We start from the raw sequence: 27,379 nt of genomic DNA on the forward strand, positions 1-27,379 counted from the left end.
ATAAATAAATGTACACTGTCAATTGAAAATCTTTAAACTACTATGGATTATTCTTCGTTTGATAATAGGCCATTAGGGACTTTGAAAATTCTTTTACTCTGATTGGTCAGGTACCATTCTCAGTTTTTTTTTTTTTTTCAAAGGATGGATTTTCTTATGGAGGACCGTACCCCAGTAATTAAGTTCAGTTGAGGGATACAGACGGTTGAGTCCAATCCGTTTTGTAGAGAAAAGGTGCTCGTTAGCCCGTCAGTTAGTCAATATTTACTACATATCTTGCTCAGCTTTTAGAACAAGTGATTTGCAACAATAAATATTGTTTTAAGAACATGTTTCTCTTATGAAACATTTTAGACATACAAAGCAGACGTTTAAACCAATCACAGTACCACCATTCTGCTTTTTATCATTGTTTTTTCAAACTTGATTTTGATGCATATCTTATTCCAAATAAGTGGTCACCAAGAGTTTTTTTTGGCCGCTCTGCGCAGCATGCGGGATCTTTGTTCCCGGACCAGGAATGGAACCCGCGCCCCCTGCCATGGAAGCACAGTCTTAACCACTGGACCGCCAGAGAATTCCGAAGAGTTCTTTTTTTTTTCTTTTTTTTTTTTTACATATTTATTTACTTGTCTGTTTAAGGTGTGCCGAGTCTTAGTTGCGGCACGTGGACTTCTTAGTTGCAGCATGCATGCGGGATCTAGTTCCCCGACCAGGAATGGACCCTGGCGCCCTGCAATGGGAGTGCAGAGTCTTAACCACTGCGACACCAGGGAAGTCCCCCAAGAGTTTTTTTTTTAATAAATTAATTAATTTATTTATTAATGGCTGTGTTGGGTCTTCGTTGCTGCATGCGGGCTTTCTCTAGTTGCGGCGAGCAGGGGCTACTCTTCGTTGGGGTGCGCGGGCTTCTCATTGCGGTGGCTTCTCTTGCGGAGCACAGGCTCTAGGCACGTGGGCTCAGTAGTTGTGGCTCGTGGGCTCTAGAGCGCAGGCTCAGTAGTTGCGGTGCACGGGCTTAGTTGCTCTGCGGCATGTGGGATCTTCCTGGACCAGGGCTTGAACCCGTTTCCCTTGTGTTGGCAGGTGATTCTTTTTTTTTTTTTTTTTTTTTTTTTTTTTGCGGTATGCGGGCCTCTCATTGTTGTGGCCTCTCCCGTTGCGGAGCACAGGCTCCGGACGCGCAGGCTCAGCGGCCATGGCTCACGGGCCCAGCTGCTCCGCGGCATGTGGGATCTTCCTGGACCGGGGCACGAACCCGTGTCCCCTGCATCGGCAGGCGGACTCTCAACCACTGCGCCACCAGGGAAGCCCTGGCAGGTGATTCTTAAGCACTGCGCCACCAGGGAAGCCCAAGAATTCTTAATATATGTTAACAGGGTTGAAGGAAGGGGTCTATTTTCAGAGTTGCTGATTTTTTTTAGCAGCGTTTTATTGAGATACCATTAAGTTGTTCACATGTGTAGTCACAGAGTGTGCAACTATCACTGCAGTTTTCATCATTCCCAAAAGAAACCTTGTACTCATTGGCAGTCATTCTTTATTCCCACACTCCCCCACCTACGGGGCCACTATTTTACTTCTCTGTAGATCCGCCAGTTCTGGATATTTCATATGAACAGAATTATACAATATGTGGTCTTTTGTGACTGGCTTTTACTTCCATGTTGTAGCAGGTATTGGCACTTCATTCCTTTTTATGGCCACATAATATTGCACTCTATGAATAGACCACGTTTTGAAAATTCATCAGTTGACGGGCAGTTATTTCCACTGTTTGGCTGTTATATGTCATGCTGCTGTGACTATTCATGTGAACGTTTTTGCGTAGACAATGTGTTTTCATTTCTCTGTGGCACATACGTAGGAGTGGAGCAGAGAAATTGACTCTCATGTCTCCCTTTTATGCACGTTATCTACACATATATGGGAAGCCTGATTACTTGCTGTGAAAGTCAGACGCTGTGTTTGTGGGGAGAGTGAGAGTGAGGCATTCCTCTTTAAGTACATTATGTTGGAGTGCCAACTGCTGAGTGGAAACATTTTTGGACGGCCCCTAACACAGGATTGAACTAGCAGTCTTCAGTTAGGCACGTTCCAGTTGGAAAGGGATAGTGTACACTAAAATATTTAGTGTCTGCTGAGTTTTTAAATGCTTAGTTGCATTTCTCAGTTGGACCCAGTGAAATTTTTGCAGTTTCACAATTTTAATTAGGATTATGTAACTTTTCTTTTGCAGAAAGTCCTAGAATTGTATGAGACCTAATAAAGTACAGATTGAAGAAATAAAGTCATTGGACTTCATGCTACTTTGTGGAGCTTAAAAATTCTTTACTAAAACCACCAGTGGGTCTGGAGACTGGGATCTGGGAATCAAAAACTTGGTCTGTGCTTAAAACTCAAGAGTTTTCATTTGTGACTGAATTATCTGTGGATTTTCACTTTGCCCTTTGTAGACTGGGATTGTATATCTACTCAACTCCACAGTATTGCAGTATTTAACAGTCTTATTACAATTTTATTTTAGTGGGAGGAGATAGTCTAAATACAAAGCTTCCTGAAATAATTTAATTACATCATGTTAGATTGTAATATTTTTCTGCTGTGGTTCTATGGGGTTAAGAAATAGAATATAGGTATGATATTCTAAGTTAGTATTTCTGAGGTGGGTGCTAGAAATTTTTTTTTTTTTTTTTTTTTTTTTTTTTGCGGTACGCGGGCCTCTCACTGTTGTGGCCTCTCCCATTGCGGAGCACAGGCTCAGTGGCCATGGCTCACGGGCCCAGCCGCTCCGCGGCATGTGGGATCTTCCCGGACTGGGGCACGAACCCGTGTCCCCTGCATCGGCAGGCGGACTCTCAACCACTGCGCCACCAGGGAAGCCCTAGAAATTTGTTTTTAATAGCCGCCAAGATGATTATGATCAGACAGGGTTGGGAAACAACTACAAAAAACTCATGTTGCTGCTGATGCTGCAGATTTGCTTTTCATAAGAACTTAAAGTAGAATTTAATAGTTGCTGTATACCTTCTGGTTACCGTTCATAAAATGTGCCTAATTCCCACAGTACTATCTATATTAACATCCTGGGATTTGCACTGGTACTCATAATAGAAATCTGGTTTTAAAAAAAGACCATTTATTGTAAGATTTTGGATATTACATTTGTTACTGAAGGATCATGGATGTTTTGGAATGCCACCAAATGTATGTATAAACACAGGATTAAGTTACCCTAAGCTTCCTCAGGCCGTCCATCTGGCTGACAGCTACCTGTAACTTGAGAGAAGAGCAAATTAAAGGTGTAGGGCAGAGAAAGAAACAGCTGGGTGACACAGCTGTATTCAGTAGGTTGTTAGAATTGTGTAAAAAGCAGGAGTTTTTATATTGAAGATCACTCTTGTATTTAATCACTTCTTTTTTTTTTTTTTTTTGCGGTACGCGGGCCTCTCACTGCTGTGGCCTCTCCCGCTGCGGAGCACAGGCTCCGGACGCGCAGGCTCAGCGGCCATGGCTCACGGGCCCAGCCGCTCCGCGGCATGTGGGATCTTCCCGGACCGGGGCACGAACCCGTGTCCCCTCCATCGGCAGGCTGACTCTCAACCACTGCGCCACCAGGGAAGCCCCTAATCACTTCTTGATACCAAGAACACTTATACCTAATTTGAATTCTAAAGGGTTCTAGGTAAAATTTAAAGAGTAAAAGTAGCTATGTCTTTTTCATCATTTAGAAGGAAGCTTGAGCTGTCTTAGGCATGAAATGTCCTCTGGTTGGTGAGTAAGTAGTGGGGTGGACCTGAGCATGGTCCCCTGCTTCCAGGAAAGCTCTGGGTGGTGGTCTCAGATCATATTTACTTTTTCTTTAACCTGTCTTTTTCCTTTTTGCCCCCCTGTCCCGTTCTCAAAATTGACAAATTTGCTTCTTTCGGTATTGTGGGTGTCTGATATTTGGGAAATTGCCTTGTTTTTCTACCACTTTTTCCTGTTATCATTAGTGTTAGTGTTTCCACCTCTGTGTTCCTCTCACCCAGCACGTTGCCTGCCTTGCAGATGTGTATTGAATGAATACAGTTAAGGCCTAAGAGTTCAGAATGGAAGAGGATGTACTCAACCAAGTGGTTGCAGTGTTAACTAGCTGTTATGATTTTGGGCAAATAAATTGTCTATTCTTGTTTCTCCATCAATAAAGTTGAGACTGTTGTCTTTTCCTTCTGGTGTGGAGGATTACTGTGACAACACGTGGAAAAGTGCTTCAGAAATAGAGGTCTCGTGCAGAGGTGATCTATTTATGATATAGAAATGCAAGAGCTCTTTGTGCAATATGCAGATTAGTTGCCACAGCGTATGCAAAGGGAGTGATGCCCTCTCTCCCCAGAATACCCTGCGGCAGTGCTGCAGAGTTCACACTTGGCATATCTTCAGTGCCTTTGAGAAATTGTAATTTAATACAAATGCACAAGACCTATGATAGCATTTCTTTCTGTTTATTTTATTTTTTTTTAATTTTTAAATTTTTTTTTGTGGTATGCGGGCCTCTCACTGCTGTGGCCTCTCCTGTTGCGGACCACAGGCCCCGGACGTGCAGGCTCAGCGGCCATGGCTCACGGGCCCAGCCGCTCCGCGGCACGTGGGATCTTTCCGGACCGGGGCACGAACCCGTGTCCCCTGCATCGGCAGGCGGACTCCCAACCACTGCGCCACCAGGGAAGCCCTGTTTATTTATTTTTAATTGAAGTATAGTTGATGTACAATGTTGTATGTTACAGTTGTACAACATAGTGATTCACAGTTTTAAAGGTTATAGTTCATTTACAGCTATTATAAAATACTGGCTACAGTCCCTGTGTTGTAGACACATAGTCGTGTTCCTGAGGTCTGCCTGCCCCATCACCTAAACACAGGTCTGAGCGAGCTGCTATAAACTGGCAGCTCAGGTGAAGTTAGAGGAGTTGGAAGGATGTTTTATCCTGCGGGCCTGGTTTGTTTATAACTGGAACGTCGGAGACAAATTTGAAGCCTAAAGACCATGCACTAAACTTAAATGGTGGAAGTATGTATGGTCAGCTTCTCCATTAGTGTGAGTCATTGAGAATGGTTGAGTGTCATGGAAGCAGTCACCAACTGTGTGGATGTATGAATAGTAACATGTGTACTAGAGCTGAGGACTTTATAGTGGAGAATTATGAAATCCATGATTAAAATGGCATTTATGGGGCTTCCCTGGTGGCGCAGTGGTTAACAATCCGCCTGTCAGTGCAAGGGACACGGGTTCGAGCCCTGGTCTGGGAAGATCCCACATGCCGTGGAGCAACTAAGCCAATGTGCCACAACTACTGAAGCCCGTGCTCTGCAACAAGAGAAGCCACCGCAATGAGAAGCCTGCGCACCGCAATGAAGAGTAGCCCCTGCTCGCCGCAACTAGAGAAAGCCAGTGTGCAGCAATGAAGACCCAACACGGCCAAAAAAAATAAATAAATAAAATTTAAGAAAAAAAGATGGTATTTATGGTTAGTCAATAGGGATTTGTAAGAAAATTTGAAGAGCACTAGGTTAAAAATCCAGTTTGGAAACTTGGTGAACTATGCTTTGTCTGTAGCATTTGGGTTGGTGTGTAACTAAAAGTGTCTTAAGAGATATGGATTTTTGATAAATACAAGAAATTAAAAAAAATTTTTGTTTTATTGAAATATAGTTGATTTACATATTATGTTAATTTCTTTTTCTTTTTCTTTTTTTTTTTTTTGGCTGCGAGGCTTGTGGGATCTTAATTCCCCAACCCAGGGATTGAACCTGGGCCACGGCAGTGAAAGCGCCGAGTCCTAACCACTGGACCACCAAGGAATTCCCAATGTTGTGTTAATTTCTGCTGTACAGTAAAGTGATTGTTATACATACATACATACATACATACATATATATATATATACACACACACACACACACGTACATTCTTTTTCATATTCTTTTCCATTATGGTTTATCACGGGAAATTGTATATAGTCCCTGTGCTATGCAGTAGGATCTTGTTGTTTATCCGTCCTTGATATTATAGTGTGCATCTCCTAACCCCAAGCTCCCAGTCCATCCCTCCCCCACCCCCCTCACTCTTGGCAACCACAAGTCTGTTTTCTATGTTTATGAGTCTGTTTCTGTTTGTAGGTGGGTTCGTTTGTGTCCTGTTTTTGATTCCACGTGTAAGTGATATCATATTGGTATTTGTCTTTCTCTTTCTGACTTACTTCGCTTAGTATGATCATCTCTAGGTCCATCCATATTGCTGCAAATGGCATTATTTATTGCCACCACTTCTTTATCCATTCATCTATCGGTGGACATTTAGGTTGCTTCCATGTCTTGGCTACTGTAAATAGTGCTGCAGTCAACATTGGGGTGCATGGATAAATACAAGAAATTTGATTATAACAATTCTAGAACATCAATTTTTTAAAATATAAAGCATTATTCAGAAGATGAGTACTTCTTTTTTCCTGTTACCAAAAAATTCTGAGACTTTTTATATGTTAAATTTTGTTACTGATTTGCTCTGTTCTCCTCTCTTTTGGAACTTAATAATTTATTCCTTGCTCTCTATTTATATCTCATTGGCTCCTCCACTGAATGTAAACGTGCTTAAGTCTCTTTCATTGTATATAAAACAAAACAAAATTAATGAACTCTCAGACCCTTTGTCTCTCTCCCCAGCTTCCATTCTTGTCTTCCCTTCAAACCATGAAAGAATAGACTAAAACCCATTTTCTCTACGGATTCACTTTCCATTCACTCTTTTTTTTCTTTTCTGCTCATTTCTTCTTTTTTATTTTTAATTTATATTTTATTTTTGGCTGCATTGGGTCTTCGTTGCTGCATGCGGGCTTTCTCTAGTTGCGGTGAGCGAGGCAGACTCTTTGTTTCTGTGTGCGGGCTTCTCATTGAGGTGGCTTCTCTTGTTGTGGAACACAGGCTCTAGGCGCTTGGGCTCAGTAGTTGTGGCACGCAGGCTCAGTAGTTGTGGCTTGCGGGCTGTAGAACTCGGGCTCAGTAGTTGTGGCGCATGGGCTTAGTTGCTCCATGGCATGTGGGATCTTCCCAGACCGGGCTCGAACCCGTGTCCCCTGCATTGGCAGGCGGATTCTTAACCACTGCACCACCAGGGAAGTCCTCCATTTGCTCATCACGTCCCTGGCCTCTGCTGTTGCCCTGCCAGTCAGATCAGCCCATCCTGTCGGGGACATCATCCTGACATTGCATTTTTTTTGGTGTGTTGTTTGTACTACCTTCTTCCCAAAGCGCCTCCCCCAACTCTGAGCACACCCTCCTGTCCCCTTTATGCCTTTCTGACTGTCCACTGCAGACCTTAGCGGGCTCCTCTGCCAACTTCTCATCTTTTTGGCCAGCCCTGCAATGGTAGTTTTGCCTTGAATTCTAATTGGGTTTCTTTTTCAGATAAACCAGTGTTTCTCAACATGTTTTTAAAAAACCCTTTTTTCCTTTGATAAATAAAAATCTCTGGCTCCTCTTCTGGTGGTGCTCGGCCTGGGGGCGGGGGGTCTGTGATTCTTCCCTCCCATCCTCTCACTGAGAGTCAGTGATACAAAGAAGATGGAAGGTTTGCTCAGACTTATTTCCTATACCTTATAATCTGCAAACAGTAGGTAATGTTTGCTTTTCCAAGTATGAACATGCTTTTCAAACCAAGCCACCCCTGCTCCCACCTCCTGGAAGCTTTGGCGCTTCCTTCCCCTTGGAAGTCGCTGCTCTCCGTCCACTCTCCTTAGGTGATGCTGTAGACCCGCCTCTGCGCAGACCACAGCTTTCTACTTCCAGTGCAGACCTCGTTCTGAGTCGAAGACCTGTATGTCTAACGTTTTGTTCATTTCCACCTGGACGGCTGTGGGCGTTTTACAACTCAGTGTGCCCCCAAGTGAGCTTGTTATCCTTCTCCCCCAGAGCAGCTCTTGTTGAGAAGTAGGAGCAGCACCACTTTCTGTACAGCTGCCTGGCAGCTCCCTTTGAGTTGGTTAACAGATCTCTGTACTCTTCATATTTTCCCTCCGTCCCCTTCTCCTTTCCTGTGTCCCTGCTCTAGGTCGTGCCTTCCTACATCTCTTGTTGAGATTTTTCCAGTATTACCCTAACTTGTGTCCTTGCCTCCAGTCTCCATTCTGTCTTCCACACTGCCTCCAGGATGATTTTTCTAGAATATAATCTGTTCATGTGCTTCTCTTGCTTAAAACCCTTCAGTGATTCCTATTGGTGTTCTACAGAGTTCCTAGCGTTTTTTTGCATCATGATCTAATCTGAGAGGCTACCGAAAGAAATTGAGTGTGTTTTTTTCGCTCCAGAAAAAATGCTCATGCACACAGAATTTGCATACAGTTCTGGGGGTTCGTTAATGGACATGGTTAAAATAATTTTCCAGCTTACAGGATAAAACCTGAGCTTCCAAGCATCCTGTAGCATACAAGGCAGGCCACATGCTGACTACTGCTGAGCCCCATCCTCCTTGTATCATAGGACTTTGCCATGTCAAATGCTTAATTTTTGTGTTGTTCCTGCTGTTCCAAGACACTTCTGTGCCTTTTCCTGGTCTACTTGACATCTAAAGTTCACCTCGTCCCATTCCCCAGCCGGTTCAGTTAGTGACTGCTCACTCACGTTCCAAGATCTGCTCAGATTTTACCTTATAAAGCCTTGCCTGATTTCCACTTCTTTTTTCTTTCTCCCGAGAGACTTACCTGTTCCTTGTTTTGGGTTGCCCCTCCCACTCATGTATACTGACTCGTATCATAGAATTTTATTGTTCTTATTTGTTTCTATGCTTTTGTTTTCCTCTACTTGATAGAAAACTCCTGAGGGCAGGCGATTGATCTTAAGCCTTTGTGCCCAATGCACAGATATTTCTTAAGATCTTAAAACAGTCTGTATCGTTGTTTTAAGTAGAAAACAATTCTTTGGAAACTTCTTAATAAGACATTTTGGTTTGAAACAACTATTAAGGTACATTGCGGAGCACGGGCTCTAGGCACGTGGGCTTCAGTAGTTGTGGCTCACGGGCTCTAGAGCACAGGCTCAGTAGGGGTCAAAAGGTACCAACTTCTGATTGTGAAATAAATAAGTCCTGGGGATGTAATGTACAGCCTGGTAACTATAGTATATAATTCTGCCTTGCATATTTGAAAATTGCTAAGAGAGTATGTCTTTTAAAAAGGGGGGTACATGGTATGTAAAACAGCTGTTAAGTCCACATGGAGAAGTGAATTATGCTTGCATTGTTTAGGGTACAAGTTAAAGTAACTATTGAAGAGATTCAGAATAAAGTGGCTTGAATAGGAGTCAGAGGCAAGTGGTCAAGGCGTGCAGGGCAGCTCTGCCCAGGTCCCTTCTGTCTTGTGCTGTCCCCTGGAGTGGTGTCCTTGTTTGCCTTTCAGAGTGAGGTGTCTGCCATATGCACATTTCAAACCCAGGGAGGAGGAAAGAGGAAGTCTTCAATGAGAGACAACCCCCCACCACCACATTGCACATGTAACTTCTGCTCTTATTCCTTAGGCTCAGACTAATCTTGTAGCACACTAAGCTGTAAAGGAAACAGGGAAATGTTGTTTGCAGCTGTGTGGCCATGGACGTAGCTGAAATTTAGTAGGCTTTATTAGTAAAAGAAATAAGAGAACATATGCTGGCTCTGGGGGGAGGGTAAAGAGAGGGCAGAGCTAGTATTTTTGCCACATAGGTGACAATAGAGTAGGGAGAGGTAGAAAGGGAAATTTGCTTTTTTTTTTTTTTTAAGGGGACTTTATTATTTTTATTTCTTATTTTTGGCTGCGTTGGGTCTTCGTTGCTGTGCGGGCGCTCTCTAGTTGTGGCGAGCAGGGGCTACTCTTCGTTGCGGTGCGCGGGCTTCTCGTTGCAGTGGCTTCTCGTTGCGGAGCACAGGCTCTAGGCACGTGGGCTTCAGTAGTTGTGCCTCACGGGCTCTAGAGCACAGGCTCAGTAGTTGTGGCGCACGGGCTTCGTTGTTCCGCGGCATGTGAGATCTTCCCGGACCAGGGCTCAAACCCATGTCCCCTGCGTTGGCAGGCGGATTCTTAACTACTGCACCATGAGGGAAGCCCAGAAATTTGCTTTTGATCTGATATCCGAATAAATAAATTCCTACTTGTCAATAAATTGAAGTTATGTTTTTTTAAAGATTACTGAGAAAAAAAGGCTGAGAAATATTTTTTTTGGTATTTAGTTGAATAATTGGAGTCAATGGGAAAATGTACTGGCATGTAATAAACTTTATTTATTTTCTTTTTTATACATTTATTTATTTATTTATTTTTACTTTATTTTGGCTGTGTTGGGTCTTCGTTGCTATGCATGGGCTTTCTCTAGTTGAAGTGAGCGGGGGCTACTCTTCGTTGTGGTGCGCGGGCTTCTCATTGTGGTGACTTCTCTTGTTGCAGACCTTGGGCTCTAGGTGTGCAGGCTTCAGGAGTTGTGGCACGTGGGCTCAGTAGTTGTGGCTCGCGAGTTCTAGAGCACAGGCTCAGTATTTGTGGCGCATGGGCTCAGTTGCTCTGCGGCATGTGGGATCTTCCTGGACCAGGGCTCAAACCCATGTCCCCTGCATTGGCAGGTGGATGCTTAACTACTGTGTCTCCAGGGAAGCCCCTATAATAAACTTTAAACTGAAAAAATACTTTTATGTTTTTAGGTTTTACACATCTGTAAGTAGACCTTTCCGGAGCTCTGCCAGCCGACCCCATGGCGTCCTCTACTACTGTGCCTCTAGGATTTCACTATGAAACGAAGTATGTTGTCCTCAGCTACTTGGGACTCCTCTCTCTGGAGAAGCTGCAGGAGCAACATCTTTCTGCACCCCAAGGTATTATCTTTGGCTTGTGGTGGTTGTATTAAGTAGTAATAATTACTTCATGTGTGCAAAATTATGTGTATCTAAGTAACTTATAGCTCTGGTTATAAGATTGAATAATACTAATAGGCTCTTAAAGAACAAGAACCACTCCATCCCTTCCCATCCCCTCATCCATTCCCAGAGGCATGACTTTTAATGTTTTTTAAGAGCGCGATATTTTATTTTATTTATTTATTTTTTGGCTGTACCATGAGGCTTGCAGGATCTTAGTTCCCTGACCAGGGATCGAACCCATGGTTCCTGCAGTGGAAGCATGGAGTCCTAACCACTGGACTGCCAGGGAATTCCCAAGAGCTCCATATTTTAAATGATTGCCATTGGTACAGGGAAAAATGTACTGAGTACATGTAAATAAACAGAAACCCATCTGCCTTTAGAGATTTCATACTTAGCAAGCCATAGATTAGAATTATATAATTATTTTTAAAGTTTATAACACAGTTAAGTTCCTCAAATTACCTTTTTTCAAGGCTCTTAGGGTTTTTTTTTTTAATTGGAGTCTAGTTGATTTACAGTCTTGTGTTAGTTTCAGGTGTACAGCACAGTGATTCAGTTATATATATACGTATATATCTATGTTTTTTCAGATTCTTTTACCTTATAGGTTATCACAAAATGTGGAGTAGGGTTCCCTGTGCTCTCCAGTAGGTCCTTGTTGGTTATTTTATGTATAGTAATAGGGATATTAGATGTAAACAGTCTATCAGACTTAGAGAGTTTTTAGCACAGTTCTTTGTATTGCGAAGTTGTATATATCCTTCTTTAAATAATTTGCCAAATGAAGCTTAAAACAGTTACTAGAGGCTGAATGAATCTTCTTCATTAAGATGCAACATCATCATCTTAAATATTCTTATCCGTAGATTTTTACTGCAGCCATGGAGGCAGTTCTTATTTATCTTCTGCTGTTTTAGCTCAAGAAAGGGTAGTGTTGGTTGTAGGGTGACGCGGAATTCATGTCTCCTCACAACTAGGGCACCTACCAGGCTCCAGTGGGGGACCACGGACACTTATAAGGGGACGGGAGGAGCCCCCAGCGACTGGGGAGGACGTGGGCGTAGGGGGAGTGAAGGGGGAGGAGAAGTGGAGGCCGGATGGGACAGGAGCCCCTGAGGGGCGGCTGGGGGAGGGGAAGGGATCCCACGCCCGAAGGGGGACATTGGGGAACCACTGGGAGGACAGAGGATCAAAAGGGGGCGTGGCCAGGTTTCCCCTGTCCACTCGGGCCCCTGGGAAGCTGTTGAGATCCCCGGCCTGATCCTCTGCCCACCCAGGCCCCCTCAAGCCGCGCGGGTCCTGAGGGCGCGGGAGGGAGGCAAGGGGGAGCAAACGTAAAGGCCGGACCCGCGGGACCAGCACCCCGAGGGGCGGCCGGGGGAGGGGAGGGGTTCCTACACCCAGCGGGGCCCACCCACGGTCAGGGGTCCAGCGGGGAAGGGGGAGACCCTGGGGGAGGCGGTGGGGGAGGGGTGTGAAGGAATGGATGGGAACGGGTCCTGCACGTTCTCTGTCCACTCAGGCACCGGGGAGCCTGCTGCGCTCCAGGCCTAATCCTCTGTCCTCGGAGCCGCCCTCCTGCCGTGCAGAGCCCAAGCCCTGCCCCTGCACCCCCAGCCAGGGCCCCACCTCTACACTCAGAGACCCCGTCTGAGACCCCCTCCAATGTGCTGGGCCTAAGCCCCACCCACACACACTCACTCAGGGCCCTACCTCCAGACTCCAGAACCCCACACTTCAGAGGCCCTCCTTTCCACGCGCTGCCTCTCCCCTTCCGGGCAGGTCCTAAGCAGAGGCCCCGCCCCACACTTAAGGTTGCCCTGCCTAGGCTCCGCCCCATGCTCAAACATCACCCCCCACCTCCCCAGCCACTGGTCTAAGCCCCGCCCCACCCTAAACCTCAGCCCTGCCTAAGTTTCACGCCCCACCTAAACTACCCCCCCAAGGCCAAGGCACTTTTTTTTCTTTTTTCTGCTGTGGTTTTATTTTACCTTATTGCAGTTGTTTCAATTATAGTTTTATTTGTCCTAATACATTTTTTATCTCACTAATTTTATTTTGTTTTTTATTTTTTGATATTGTACTGCTCCTTTTTGTCTTTCTTTCTTCCTTTTTTTTTCTTTTTTTTTTTCTGCGCCGTGCAGCTTGTAGGATCTTGGTTCCCAGGCCGGATATCAGGCCCAAGCTCCTGTGGTGGGAGCTCCGAGTCCAAACTGCTGGACTAACAGAGAACCTCAGACCCCAGGGACTATCAGTCGGAGTGAGGCCTCCTGGAGGTCCTCATCTCAGCACCAATACCCAGCTCTATTCAACTGCCTGCAAACTCCAGTGCTGGATGTCTCAGGCCAAACAACCAGTAGGACAGGAATACAGCACCAATCATCAAAAAAAAAAAAAAAAAAGAAATGATAAAAAATACGTTACAGACGAAGGAGCAAGGTTAAAAACCTACAAGACCAAATAAATGAAGATGAAATAGGCAAACTACCTGAAAAATAATTCAGAGTAATGATAGTAAAGATGATCCAAAATGTCAGAAACAGAATGCAGAAAATACAAGAAATATTTAACAAGGATCTAGAAGAACTAAAGAGCAAACAAACAGTGATGAACAACACAATTACTGAAATTAAAAATACTCTAGAAGGAATCAATAACAGAATAACTGAGGCAGAAGAACAGATAAGTGAGCTGGAAGATTAAATGGTGGAAATAACTGCCAGGGAGCAGAATAAAGAAAAAAGACTGAAAACAATTGAGAACATTCTCAGAGATCTCTGGGACAACATTAGATGCACCAACATTCGAATTATAGGGGTCCAGAAGAAGAGGAGAGAAAGAAAGGGTGTGAGAAAATATTTGAAGGCATTATAGTTGAAAACTTCCCTAACATGGGAAAGGACGTAGTCAAGTCCAGGAAGCACAGAGAGTCCCACACAGGATAAATCGAAAGAGAAACACACGGAGACACATATTAATCAAACTATCAAGAATTAAATACAAAGAAAAAATATTAAAAGCAGCAAGGGAAAAGCAACAAATAACATACAAGGGAATCCCCATAAGGTTAACAGGGGATCTTTCAGCAGAAACTCTGCAAGCCAGAAGGGAGTGGCGGGACATATTGAAAGTGATGAAAGGGAAAGACCTACAGCCAAGGTTACTCTACCCAGGAAGGATCTCATTCGGATTCAATGGAGAAATTAAAACCTTTACAGATAAACAAAAATTAAGAGAATTCAGCACCACCAAACCAGCTTTACAACAAATGCGAAAGGAACTTCTCTAGGCAGGAAAAACAAGAGAAGGAAAAGACCTATAAAAACAAACCCAAAACAATTAAGAAAATGGTAATAGGAACATACATATCGATAATTACCTTAAATGTAAATGGATTAAATGCTCCAACCAAAAGACATAGACTGGCTGAATGGATACGAAAACAAGACCCATATGTAAGCTGTCTACAAGAGACCCACTTCAGACCTAGGGACACATACAGACTGAAAGTGAGGGGATGGAAAAAAAAAGATACTCCATACACATGGAAATCAAAAGAAAGCTGGAGTAGTAATTCTCATGTCAGACAAAATAGATTTTAAAATAAAGACTATTACAAGAGACAAAGAAGGACACTACAAATGATCAAGGGATCAATCCAAGAAGAAGATTTAACAATTGTAAATATTTAAGCACCCAACACAGGAGCACCTCAATACATAAGGCAAATGCTAACAGCCATAAAGGGGGAAATAGACAGTAACACGATAATAGTAGGGGACTTTAACTCTCCACATTCACCAATGGACAGATCATCCAAAATGAAAATAAATAAGGAGACACAAACTTTAAATGACACATTAAACAAGATGGACTTAATTGATATTTATAGGACATTCCATCCAAAAACAACAGAATACACTTTCTTCTCAAGTGCTCATGGAACATTCTCCAGGATAGACCATATCTTGGGTCACAGATCAAGCCTTGGTAAATTTAAGAAAGCTGAAATTGTATCAAGATCTTTTCCAACCACAACACTATGAGAGTAGATATCAATTACAGGAAAAATACCGTAAAAAATACAAACACACGGAGGCTAAACAATACACTACTAAATAACCAAGAGATCACTGAAGAAATCAAAGAGGAAATCAAAAAAATACCTAGAAACAAATGACAATGAAAACACAACTACCCAAAACCTATGGGATGCAGCAAAAGCAGTTCTAAGAGGGAAATTTATAGCAATACAATCCTACCTCAAGAAACAAGAAAAGTCTCAAATAAACAACCTAACCTTACACCTAAAGCAATTAGAGAAAGAAGAAGAACAACAAAAAAGTTAGCAGTTATTTATTTCATAAATAAATGAAAAAGAAATGAAGGAAACAGTAGCAAAGAGCAATAAAACTAAAAGCTCGTTCTTTGAGAAGATAAACAAAATTGATAAACCGTTAGCCAGACTCATCAAGAAACAAAGGGAGAAGACTCAAGTCAACAGAATTAGAAATGAAAAAGGAGAAGTAACAACTGACACTGCAGAAATACAAAGGATCATGAGACATTACTACAAGCAACTATATGCCAATAAAATGGGCAACCTGGAAGAAGTGGACAAATTCTTAGAAAAGCACAACCTTCCAAGACTGAACCAGGAAGAAATAGAAAATATAAACAGACCAATCACAAGCACTGAAATTGAATCTGTGATTAAAAATCTTCCATCAAAGAAAGGCCCAGGACCAGATGGCTTCACAGGTGAATTCTGTCAAACTTTCAGAGAAGAGCTAACACCTATCCTTATCAAACTCTTCCTAAATATAACAGATGGAGGAACACTCCCAAACTCATTTTACAAGGCCACCATCACCCTGATACCAAAACCAGACAAAGATGTCACACAAAAAAAGAAAACTACAGGCCAGAATCTCTGATGAACATAGATGCAAAAGTCCTCAACAAAATACTAGCAAACAGAATCCAGCAACACATTAAAAGGATCATACACCATGATCAAGTGGGGTTTCTCCCAGGAATGCAAGGATTCTTCAGTATATGCAAATCAATCAGTGGGATACACTATATTAACAAATTGAAGGATAAAAGCCATATGATCAGAAAAAGATGCAGAAAAAGCTTTTGACAAAATTCAACACCCATTTATGATAAAAACTCTCCAGAAAGTAGGCATAGAGGGAACCTACTTCAACATAATAAAGGCCATATGTGACACACTAACAGCCAACATTGTTCTCAATGGTGAAAAACTGAAACCATTTCCTCTAAGATCAGGAATAAGACAAGGTTGCCAAGGTTGCCCACTCTCACCACTATTATTTAACATAGTTTTGGAAGTTTTAGCCACAGAAATCAGAGGAGAAAAAGAAAAAGGAATCCAAATCGGAAAAGAACAAGTAAAACTGTCACTGTCTGCAGATGATATGATACTGTACATAGAGAATCCTAAAGATGCTACCAGAAAACTACTAGAGCTAATCAATGAATTTGGTAAAGTAGCAGGGTACAAAATGAATGCACAGAAATCTCTTGCATCCCTATACACTAATGATGAAAAATCTGAAAGAGAAATTAAGGAAACACTCCCATTTACCACTGCAACAAAAAGAATAAAATACCTAGGAATAAACCTACCTAAGGGGACAAAAGACTTGTATGCAGAAAACCATAAGGCACTGTTGAAAGAAATTAAAGATGGTACAAACAGATGGAGAGATGTACCATGTTCTTGGATTGGAATAATCAACATTGTGAAAATGACTGTACTGCCCAAAGCAGTCTACAGATTCAATGCAATCCCTATCAAACTACCAATGGCATTTTTCACAGAACTAGAACAAAAAATGCACAATTTGGAAACAAAAGACTGAATAGCCAAAGCAATCTTGAGAAAGAAAAACAGAGCTGGAGGAATCAGGCTCCTGGACTTCAGACCATAGTACAAAGCTACAGTAATCAAGACAGTATGGTACTGGCACAAAAACAGAAATGTAGATCAGTAGAACAGGATAGAAAGCCCAGAGATAAACCCATGCACGTATGGTCACCTTATCTTTGATAAAGGCTGCAAGGATATACAATGGAGAAAAGACAGCCTCTTCAGTAAGTGGTGCTTGGAAAACTGGACAGCTGCATGTAAAACAAATTAGAACATTCCCTAACACCATACACAAAAATAAACTCAAAATGGATTAAAGACCTAAACGTAAGGCCAGACACTATAAAACTCTTTGAGGAAAACAGGCAGAACACTCTATGACATAAATAACAGCAAGATCCCTTTTGACCCACCTCCTAGAGAAATGGAAATAAAAACAAAAATAAACAAAGGGGACCTAATGAAACTTAAAAGCTTTTGTGCAGCAAAGGAAAGCATAAACAAGGCGAAAAGACAACCCTGAGAATGGGAGAAAATATTTGCAAACAAAGCAGCAGACAAAGGATTAATCTCCAGAATATACAAGGAGCTCATGCAGCTCGATATCAATAAACGAAACAATCCAATCCAAAAGTGGGCAGAAGACCTAAATAGACATTTTTCCAAAGAAGATACACAGATTGCCAACAAACACATGAAAAGATGCTCAACATCACTAATCATTCGAGAAATGCAAATCAAAACTACAGTGAGGTATCACCTCACACTGGTCAGAACGACCATCATCAAAAAATCTACAAACAATAAATGCTGGAGAGGGTGTGGAGAAAAGGGAACCCTCTTGCACTGTTGGTGGGAATGTAAATTGATACAGCCACTAGGGAGAAGAGTATGGAGGTTCCTTAAAAAACTAAAAACAGAAATACCATATGACCCAGCAGTCCCACTACTGGGCATACACCTGGAGAAAACCATAATTCAAAAAGAGTCATGTACCACAATGTTCATTGCAGCACTATTTACAATAGCCAGCACATGGAAGCAACCTAAGTGTCCATCGACAGATGAATGGATAAGGTGTGGCACATATATTCAATGGAATATTCCTCAGCCATAAAAAGAAACAAAACTGAGTTGTTTGTAGTGGGGTGGATAGACCTAGAGTCTGTAGTACAGCGTGAAGTAAGTCAGAAAGAGAAAAACAAATACCATATGCTAACACATATATATGGAATCTAAAAAAAAAACATGGGTTCTGATGAACCTAGGGGCAGGACAAAAATACATAGATGTAGAGAATGGACTTGAGGACATGGGGAGGGGGAAGGGTAAGCTGGGATGAAGTGAGAGAGTAGCACTGACTTATAAACACTACCAAATGTAAAATGGATGGCTAGTCGGAAGCAGTCACATAGCACAGGGAGATCAGCTCCGTGCTTTGTGACCACCTAGAGGGGTGGGATAGGGAGGGTGGGAGGGAGACGCAAGAGGGAGGAGATATGGGGATATATGTATATGTATAGCTGATTCACTTTGTTATAAAGCAGAAACTAACACACCATTGTAAAGCAATTATACTCCAATAAAGATGTTAAAAAAATAATAAAATTTAAAAAATAAATAAAATTTGTAAAAAGGGATAGTGTTGAGATTGAGAAATGATGGGCTCCAGTACCCTTCTAGCAGGAGGGATGACCAAAGATGTCCTAAGAAAGCTCATTGAAATGCTGACATGTAACTAGTGGTTGTGTTCTGTTTTTAAACTTTGAATCATAGTTTAAGTATCCCGAGGTAGGTTGCTGTTTAAACAAAATTACTTGAAAATGGCTTTAAAAACTCATAAAAGAAAATGTGATATGAAATATTGATTATTTCACCAAACTCACACAGCAGCTATTTTACTTTCTGTTGTCCTCTGATATTAATCAGTATGCATATAGTTTTCAAATAGTTGTAATCAGTTATTTGTGATTTTTTTCACTGTTTTATCTTAAAACATGTTTGCGTGTTTGTGTATTTTATCTCCATTGTTGGCATGTGTAAGTGTGTCATCTTAAACATCAATAGCACTGCTGTGTACAGTGTTTGGTTTACCACAGAGCAGCACCCCCTTTTAAAAATTTTTTTAAAATATTAATTAATTTATTTATTTGGCTGAGCCGGGTCTTAGTTGCGGCACACGTGATCTTCGTTGTGCGTGTGGGATCTTTTAGTTCTGGTTTGTGGGATCTAATTCACTGATCAGGGATCGAACCCGGACCCCTGCATCGGAGTCTTGTTCGCCGGGCCACCCAGGTCACTAACGCTGGTAGTAGGAATTTAATTTATAAAAGTGAAGGCAAGAGGGTATCCTAAATAAAGAGGTTATGATAAGAAATTCTAACTTAAAATGTTAATAAATGTACATAGCAATTTTGGTGTACAGCCAAGGCTTTTTTGTTTTTGAATATGGGTCTGTTGATTGGAAGTTCATGTCATCTTTCTACCATAAACCATATCTCCATATCTATTACCTATAGTTTTAAATGTATGCTTATTTAAAGTGGAGCAAGAACATAAAGACACTTGTAAAGCAATTTCTTTGAAAAGTCATTCTAGATTTTTATGATTTCCCCCCTAATCTTTTACAGTTGTTTCTCTCACACCCGATTTGATGTGGTATTTTTAAAGGCACTTCTCAAAACATTTAATTTAGCTTTCATAGAAATATCACGCCTCTTTGCATGTCACCTTTCAACGATATCTGTGATTTTAAATAAATTACAGAATTTCAGTGACCAGTATAATGTTGTTTTTTGGCCGTGCTGTGCAGCTTGTGAGATCTTAGTTCCCCGATCAGGGATCGAACCCGTGCCCCCTACAGTGGAAGCACAGAGTCCTAAGCACTGGACCGCTAGGGAAGTCCCAGTATTCCCAGTATAACTTTCCTAAACAGGCTGGGAGAACGATAACTGATTCTTGGTAGGCACACGCCCTGTACACGTGTGCTCAACCCGCACTGGGTCTTGTAACTCAGCACATCACTTGTGGAGGGTAGTTAAGAGAGCTTCTATGTGTTGCTTTTTACTTTTCCCCAGTTATTTACTTTTCTAAATTGTCTAGAGTCAAACTGCTGAATCAGAGTAATATTTTTATGAGGAGCTTGCCATTTAAAATAAATATGTGTCCTATAGGTTGTCATACCATGTAGCACATCTTTTTAAGTTTTTACACATTGTCTTTTTATTTTTTTTGGCTGTGCCAGGTCTTAGTTGCGGCACGCAGGCTCTTTAGTTGCAGCATGCCAACTTCTTAGTTGCGGCATGCATGCGGGATCTAGTTCCCCGACTAAGGGTTGAACCTGGGCCCCCCGCACTGGGAGCACACAGTCTTACCCACTGGACCACCAGGGAGGTCCCTAAACATTGTCTTAAGAACTAACTGTAACTTCTGAAAATGCTGGATTCTGTTGTTTTAAGACTCAGGTGAGCATCTATCATAATAGACTTGCTGGGAGTCCAGCTGAGTAGCTGTGTTGATAGTGTTTACTCCATAAATGGTTAGGTCCCCTGAGGCAGGGATTATGTCTTCAGTATTTCAGCTTGGGAGAAAGATTCTGGGAATTAATTTCATGAAACATATGTGGTTTTTATACTTCAACCTCCTAATTCCATAGGTGCCCAAAGTAGATATCAGGACTCAGTGGATTAGAGCAAGGCAGTTCAGTACTCTAGCCCAGCAAACAGCAGGAGTGTTACCGTGGCGGCAGTGGTTCCCCTGCCCTCAAGGACCATAGGGCAATGCCATGAACCCACGTGGTGGCCTTTCAAGCAGGAGTTGTGGTGCAGCTGAGGAGCCCGGTCCTGAGGGCGCAGCGCCTTCTGCAGCAAACAGTAAGCGAGTCAAGTTCCCTTTCCCGAGGAGTGAGCAGTCATGTGGTCGTTGGACCTGCCTGATTGTCTTCACTGCTAGCTGTGGAGAGGGCTCGGTCAGAGGACAGTTAGGCCTCCAGTTTGTCCTGCTCAGCAAGGCCGTACAAGGATGCCTGGGGCTCATAGCAGGCTGCTGCTTCCAGCAATCCGCCCCTCAGATTACATGCAGTGAAATCCATCCATTTGTTTCATGTAACACCTGATTGAGGTTATTATCAACAGAATCCAAATTAGCATAATGGAGATAATTCTGCAGTGTTGATCTCAGCCATCCACCTCAGGACCCCAGATTCAGCCAAGCGAGTAAGTCCCAGAGGGACTAGTAGGACTTTTTTCAGATACACACGTCTTTTTCTTCCTTAGCATGTGTGGATCGTTCCACCTAACCAGTCGTAATAATCCAGCTCAGCAGGAGGTGTTGGTAGCCACACGTACTCCTCCCTGTTCATCCAGGATGTAGGCCAAGACCAGTCTCTTGTGCTCCACACAAGGCCATTTAGACTAACCTGCTGATCTGCTAGGGCTGCCGTCTCATGGGCTGTGGTAGCTAAAGATAAGGATAGGTTCCTGGTTGTTACCTGTGTGACATGAACTCCCACACCAGGAAACAGTGGACCCAGGAGTCAGTGTGTCCCTGGGTAAGACGGCCTTCTCAGTCCAGGGGGGGTGCCATTGACTGTTAGGGACATTGTCCAGGGCAGGGTTGGCAAACAGCAGGCCTTGTGATTTTAGCTTTAGTTCATTAAGAAACATTTTCAAGTCTGCAGTGAAAGCTAGTTTCCAAAGCTATTCATCATTTGATAATAGTGGTTGAGGGTGGTTCTTCTTTCTCAGAAAAACTTTGGTGTCACTTTTGAGCTCAAAAAATTGCAGTGAAGTGCTACCACTCTTTAGACGTTGAACTGCTATGTGATAGGGTATGTCAGGATATCCAGCTTAGACTTCTGACAAAAATTCATGAAGCTAATGATTAAGTCCATGACAGCGAGTGAAGTTCACTGTTGAGACTCCTGGCTCATTAGACAGGATAGATTTAAATATTTTCCAGAGTACCTACTGAGGACTGCAGTGAACGAGCATAGGTTTTAAATACCTTGCATTTTCAGTCCTTGTAAATTCGTCTTTTTCTGCTCCGCACAGTTTTGCCACCATCAGTAACACAGCTTGGCGGGTTCCGCTCCGGGGTGTGGTGAATCCGCGTCTCCACGGCTTCTTTGCAGGCGTCCCGTGCGTGGTTGCTCTCTGCAGGCTGTGGCGGCTCTTGAGTCGGTTCTGGCGTGGCGCTGCCCCTAGAAGAGGTGACCGCTGAGCCTTAGGCATCTGTCGGGGCCGAGGAAGGCCCCTCAGAGTCGTCGCCTTGTAGTTCAGTTAATTGTTGATGTTGTTTCAGTGTCCTCAACTCACGGAGCAGCTGTTCTCTTCAAAAGACGAATAGTATTCAACTTTTGTTTTTTCTGGACACATTTCTTCAGCTGCTGCAATCGAACACAGTTTCCTTCCTTGGCTAACAGTGGAGCCCCTTAGAGACTTTGGTTGTGGCCTCGTTTTCATTGCTTATTTCACAAGGAAATTCGTGATGAGATGTTACATTTAAAATTTTCTGATTTTTCTGATGGACTGTCGTGAGTTGGGAATCCGGTGATGAGTGCCTTCAGCCTGGCGACAATGGCGCACGTCATGCTCCTTCGCACAGCCAGGCCACCCGGGACTGTGCCGTCTCGTGTGGTGACAGGATGATCTGTGCTCCCCTGTGTCTGAGGAGCGCTACGTCCCGAGTCCAGCTCTGTTCTTGTGTTGGCATGTGCTCGTGCACAGGTGCAGTGAGGCTGGGGGTGCGACGGTGCCCTCTTGTCCCTGCCGTGTCCCTGCTGCGTGGGCTCTGTGGGTGGCTCGTCTCCACTGTCGCTGGAGCAGCGTGGGGAACGCACGGCTGGGTGAGCGTGGCTCAGTTACGCTTTATTTACGGGCACGGAATTTCCTGTGATTTTTACATGTCAAGAAGTACTAATCTTGCCTTTTTTTCAGGCATGTAAAGACATAAAAGCCATTCTTAGCTTGTGGACTGTGTAAAAATATGCAGGGGGCAGGTTTGGCTGATGGGCCCTAATTTGCTAACCCCCAATGACAGTGCAGAAGGAACATTGTTTTTCTCATTATTATTGAGGAGCTCAGTCTATTTATGCACAAAACTAAATGCTGTGTTTTTGTTTTTGTTTTTTTATTTTTGTCTGCGTTGGGTCTTTGTTGCTGCGCACGGGCTTTCTCTGGTTGAAGTGAGCAGGGGCTACTCTTGGTTGCGGTGCGCGGGCGTCTGATTGTGGTGGCTTCTCTTGTCCCGGAGTGCGGGCTCTAGGCACGCGGGTGTCAGTAGTTGTGGCACGTGGGCTCAGTAGTTGTGGCACATGGGCTTAGTTGCTCCGTGGCATGTGGGATCTTCCTGGACCAGGGATCGAACCCGTGCCCCCTGCATTGGCAGGCGGATTCTTAACCACTGCACCACCAGGGAAGTCCCTGTTCTTTTTTTATATTAAGCCCAAATCCGTTTCCTTTAATCATATTTCTTTTTTTACTAAAATAATTCTTTTTAATTATATAAGTTATATATATGTGTATTTGTAAGTATTTAGAAAAGTAAAAAAGTGAAAGAAAAAATCCTATAATCCAGTAACTGAAATGATGAAATATTAATATTTTCCCACTTTTATAGATACATATAAAGTTGAATTTATGGTTTACAAAAATGAGATCATGTACATGCCATTTTGTGACATTTAAAAAATTAACAGTATACTTGAACATCTGTCCACATCAATAAATAGATATCTACAGTCTCCTACTGTAGGATATTTAGGATGTTCACCAGTATTTGCTGGTAAAAGGCAATCTGTTAGCCTGCAGATTTTCTTTCCAGTTCTAGCTTCATTTACATTTCTAAAACCTTCCCCTACTAGTTATAGCCTGATAGGTCTAGAAAAGCACTATTTAATAGAACTTTATGCAGTGATGAAAATGTTCTATATCTGCCCTTTTCAGTATTACAGTCACAATCACATGTGAATGCTTGAAATATGACTAGTGCAACTGAGAAACTGAATTTTTAATTTTGTTTAATTTTTATTTAAACTTAAAAAGCTGCGTGTGGCTAGTGGCTGTAATATTATTAGACACACAGGTCTAGAACTCAGTTTTTTACCTTCCTCTCTAAGCTAGCCCCTGTTCTTACAGTGATTTGTTAAGGGTACCACCTGCTATCCAGGCTTGAAACACAGGGGTCATCCTTTAACTCTTATCTCTGCTTCCTTCCCTCTTTGTCAACTGTTATCAACTGTTCCAATTTTGTGATGATTCTCCCATTATCCTTCAGGTCCTGCCTCAAAGTATTGCAAATGTCTCCTGATTTTTCTCCTTCATTTCATGTTTTCTCTATCGGGCATTTTGCACGCTACAAGCAGACTGAGCTTCCTCACACTGTCTCTTAGATCCAGAACCCACAGTTCCTCCCTTTTCCCTCAGGCTGTTCTACAAAAGAGACTTTCGCTGGTTTTCCTGATCCTGTTACCTGTTGTGTCTCATGTCTGTCATTGCCTTGGACTGTAAACGAGCTATGCTTATTCCTATCTGTATTTTTCCCCTTGAGCTGAGCTGCTCTAGAATAGTAGACTTCTCCGGTAGTGGTTCCTGCTGCTTCCCCTGTCTGTTCTTGTCTCCTTCCCGGGCCCCTGGGAAACTGCATTTAGGCAGGGCCATACGACTAGTCCTAGCCAGTGAAATGTGAGTGCATGGGGTTTGTGGCACTTGTAGGCTGTGACATTTAAGAGTCAGTATGCCTCCTCCCCATTCTTCTTCCCTTGCCTTCTGGATTTAAGGGGGATGTATGTTCCTAAGGGCATAGTTGTAGTAGGGCAGGGCCACCATCAGGCAGGGCTGCTGAGTGACTGTATGACACAGTTTCCTTGCCTCCAATTTTCCGGGTTAGATACGGAGCACAAGGGAGAGATGGACCTTTGGGTTAAGTTGCTGAAATTGCAGGCTTTATTTATCACTGCAGCATAGACTACCCTGTCCTAATTAACATATCTCCCATATTTACACATTAGGGTGACCAGCTGTCCAGTTTGCCCAGGAGTGAGTAAAACTGGGAAAATCCTGGGCAAACTGGGTGAGTTGGTCACCCTAATACATAAAGTACTTCCCCATCTACCCAAATTCCACTTATTTATGATATTTCTTAACTGTAACAGACTTCATGCTCACAAAAAACCAGGCCTTTTCAACCCCTGTGATTTATTAAGTTTGTAAGGACCTTAAGCAATTACATAAGCCTGTGTTGATCAACTTTTTCCCCCCTGCTTGAGCATAGAATTTTTTTCTACCTGAGCATTGTAGGATCTGAGGAGTTTACCTGCTTTGATGTTTTTGTTTTGTTTTTGAAATTTGGTTGTTATCCTTTTATTGTTTCCTTAAGCCTAAGTACAGAGTATTATGTCAATACATAAATACAAATGTGTATGCTAACTTCATAGAAGGAAAAATTAGGTTCTACTTGCTGTCTTTGCTGCTTTGCTGTCCGATTTGTTATCTAAAATGTGATGTACAACTCCCTTCTGTGCCATGCTGTTATAAATAGGGCCTGCTGTAGCGTGCAATGTGGTTAGGGTTTGGTTTCAAATTCATGAAGCAATAGGTGTGAAAAGAAGAGGCTAAAGGAGGTGACCCTACTCATGACTCAAGATTTCTGTCACGTTAAATGTCATTCATTTTTTCCTAAGTGAGTCATGTGCTGGGTACATACTTTTCCATAAATAGTTAACTCTGAACTTTTCCAGAAGTTGTCAGCTCTTCCAGACTGTGTTAGTTTGTTGCATATGTTCAAGATTATATATTCTGACTAGTAGAAGCCCTGTTGACTTGCATATATGATGCCAGATAATAACTTGTTATGTTCAACTTTGCATCTTTTAATATAGAGCATCTTGATGTTGTAGTCATTAATCGGGATTTAGTAAGACATTTCTCAGGTTAGGAAGGAGAGTAAGTTCATGTCTGTTAATTAGTAATGTGACTGTCAAATACGTGTCATGGTGCTGGCTTGTTATTCGTTCAGCCGTTAAGCACTAACCCCCAATTCTCCCCTCTTCTCCCTCCCTAGGCAAACACTATTCTACTTTCTGTCTCTATGAATCTCATTTGAGTGGAATCGCACAATATTTGTTCTTTTGCATCTGGCTTATTTTGCTTAGTATAATGTCTCTAAGGTGCATCCATGTTGTAGCCTGTTTCAGAATTTTACTCCTTTTTAATGCTGAATCATATTACATTGTATGCATAAGCACATTTTGTTTATCTTTTTACTGATGGATATTGGATTATTTCTACCTGTCAACTGTTGTGAACAATGCTGTTATGAACATTTGTGTACAAATAATCTGTTTGAATCTCTGCTTTCAATTCTTTTGGGCATGTACCCAGGTGTAGAATTGGTGGGTCATTCTATGTTTAATTTTTTTGAGGACGTGCCATCCTTTTTTTCCCCACAGTAGCTGCATCATTTTACATTCCAATCATCAATGCACGGGGGTTCCAATTACTCCACACCCTCACCAATGCTTGTTGTTTCCTGCTTTTTTTGTAACAATCATCCTAACCGGTGTGAAGTGGTATCTCACTGTGGTAGCTCATTTCTTTTTATTGCTGAATAATATATCATTGTATGGATGTACCATAGTTTTTTAATCCATTCTCCTATTGAAGAACATCTTGGTTACTTCCAAGTTTTGGCAATTATATGTAAAGCTATTATAAACATTCATGTGCAGGTTTTTATGTAGATACAAGTTTTCAACTCATTTGGGTAATATCAAGGAGCATGATTGCTAGATTGTATGGTAAGAGTATGTTTAGCTTTGTAAGAAACTACCAAGCTGTCTTCTAAAGTGGCTGTACCATTCCCGCCAGCAGTGTATGAGGGTTCCAGTTTCTCTTCATCTTTGCCAAACTTGCTATTGTCCATGTTTTTTGTTATAGCTATACTGGTAGTGTGCAGTGGCACCTCATTGTGGTTTTAATTTGCATTTCCCTAGTAGCCAATGATGTTGAACATCCTTTTTTTAAAAAATAAATTTATTTTATTTATTTATTTTTGGCTGCGTTGGTTCTTTATTGCTGTGCGCGGCTTTCTGTAGTTGCAGTGAGTGGGGGCTACTTTCGTTGTGGTGCGGTGGCTTCTCTTGTTGTGGAGCACGGGCTCGAGGCGTGCAGGCTTCAGTAGTTGTGGCTCGTGGGCTCTAGAGCACAGGCTCAGTAGCTGTGGCGCACGGGCTTAGTTGCTCCGCGGCATGTGGGATCTTCCCGGACCAGGGCTCGAACCCGTGTCCCCTGCATTGGCAGGCGGATTCTTAACCACTGCGCCACCAGGGAAGCCCTGCAGTTGGAGTTTTGATAGGGATTACATTGAATCTGTAGATCACTTTGGGGAGTATCACCATCTCAAATCACTTTTCAAGACAGATTCTCATAACCCGATCCCAGTAGTGGTTCACAATTCATTATTTCCAGAGATGTGTACTGTTTATTTTTTTTACATTCTTTCTATCAGGAACAGGTTTGGTCCTGACTACTATGAACCCAGAGTTTGAGTGGGTGCTCATTGGATTT

The 27,379-nt window shown here is 42.5% G+C and overlaps 1 protein-coding gene across 3 annotated transcripts in view; it reads left to right on the forward strand.

Moving 5' to 3' along the window:
- Positions 1 to 27,379, forward strand: part of BCL2L13 (BCL2 like 13) — a 66,207-nt gene that overhangs the window by 1,264 nt on the left and 37,564 nt on the right. For all 3 annotated transcript variants that reach the window (XM_079716066.1, XM_079716065.1, XM_079716067.1), the window contains exon 2: positions 10,697 to 10,867. In XM_079716066.1, coding sequence (XP_079572192.1) covers positions 10,747 to 10,867 — 121 coding nt within the window. In that variant the 5' untranslated portion in view covers positions 10,697 to 10,746. The remainder of the gene's footprint in view (positions 1 to 10,696; positions 10,868 to 27,379) is intronic.

The sequence above is a fragment of the Hyperoodon ampullatus genome (assembly GCF_949752795.1).
Source record: "Hyperoodon ampullatus genome assembly, chromosome: 11".
NCBI lineage: Eukaryota > Metazoa > Chordata > Mammalia > Artiodactyla > Ziphiidae > Hyperoodon > Hyperoodon ampullatus.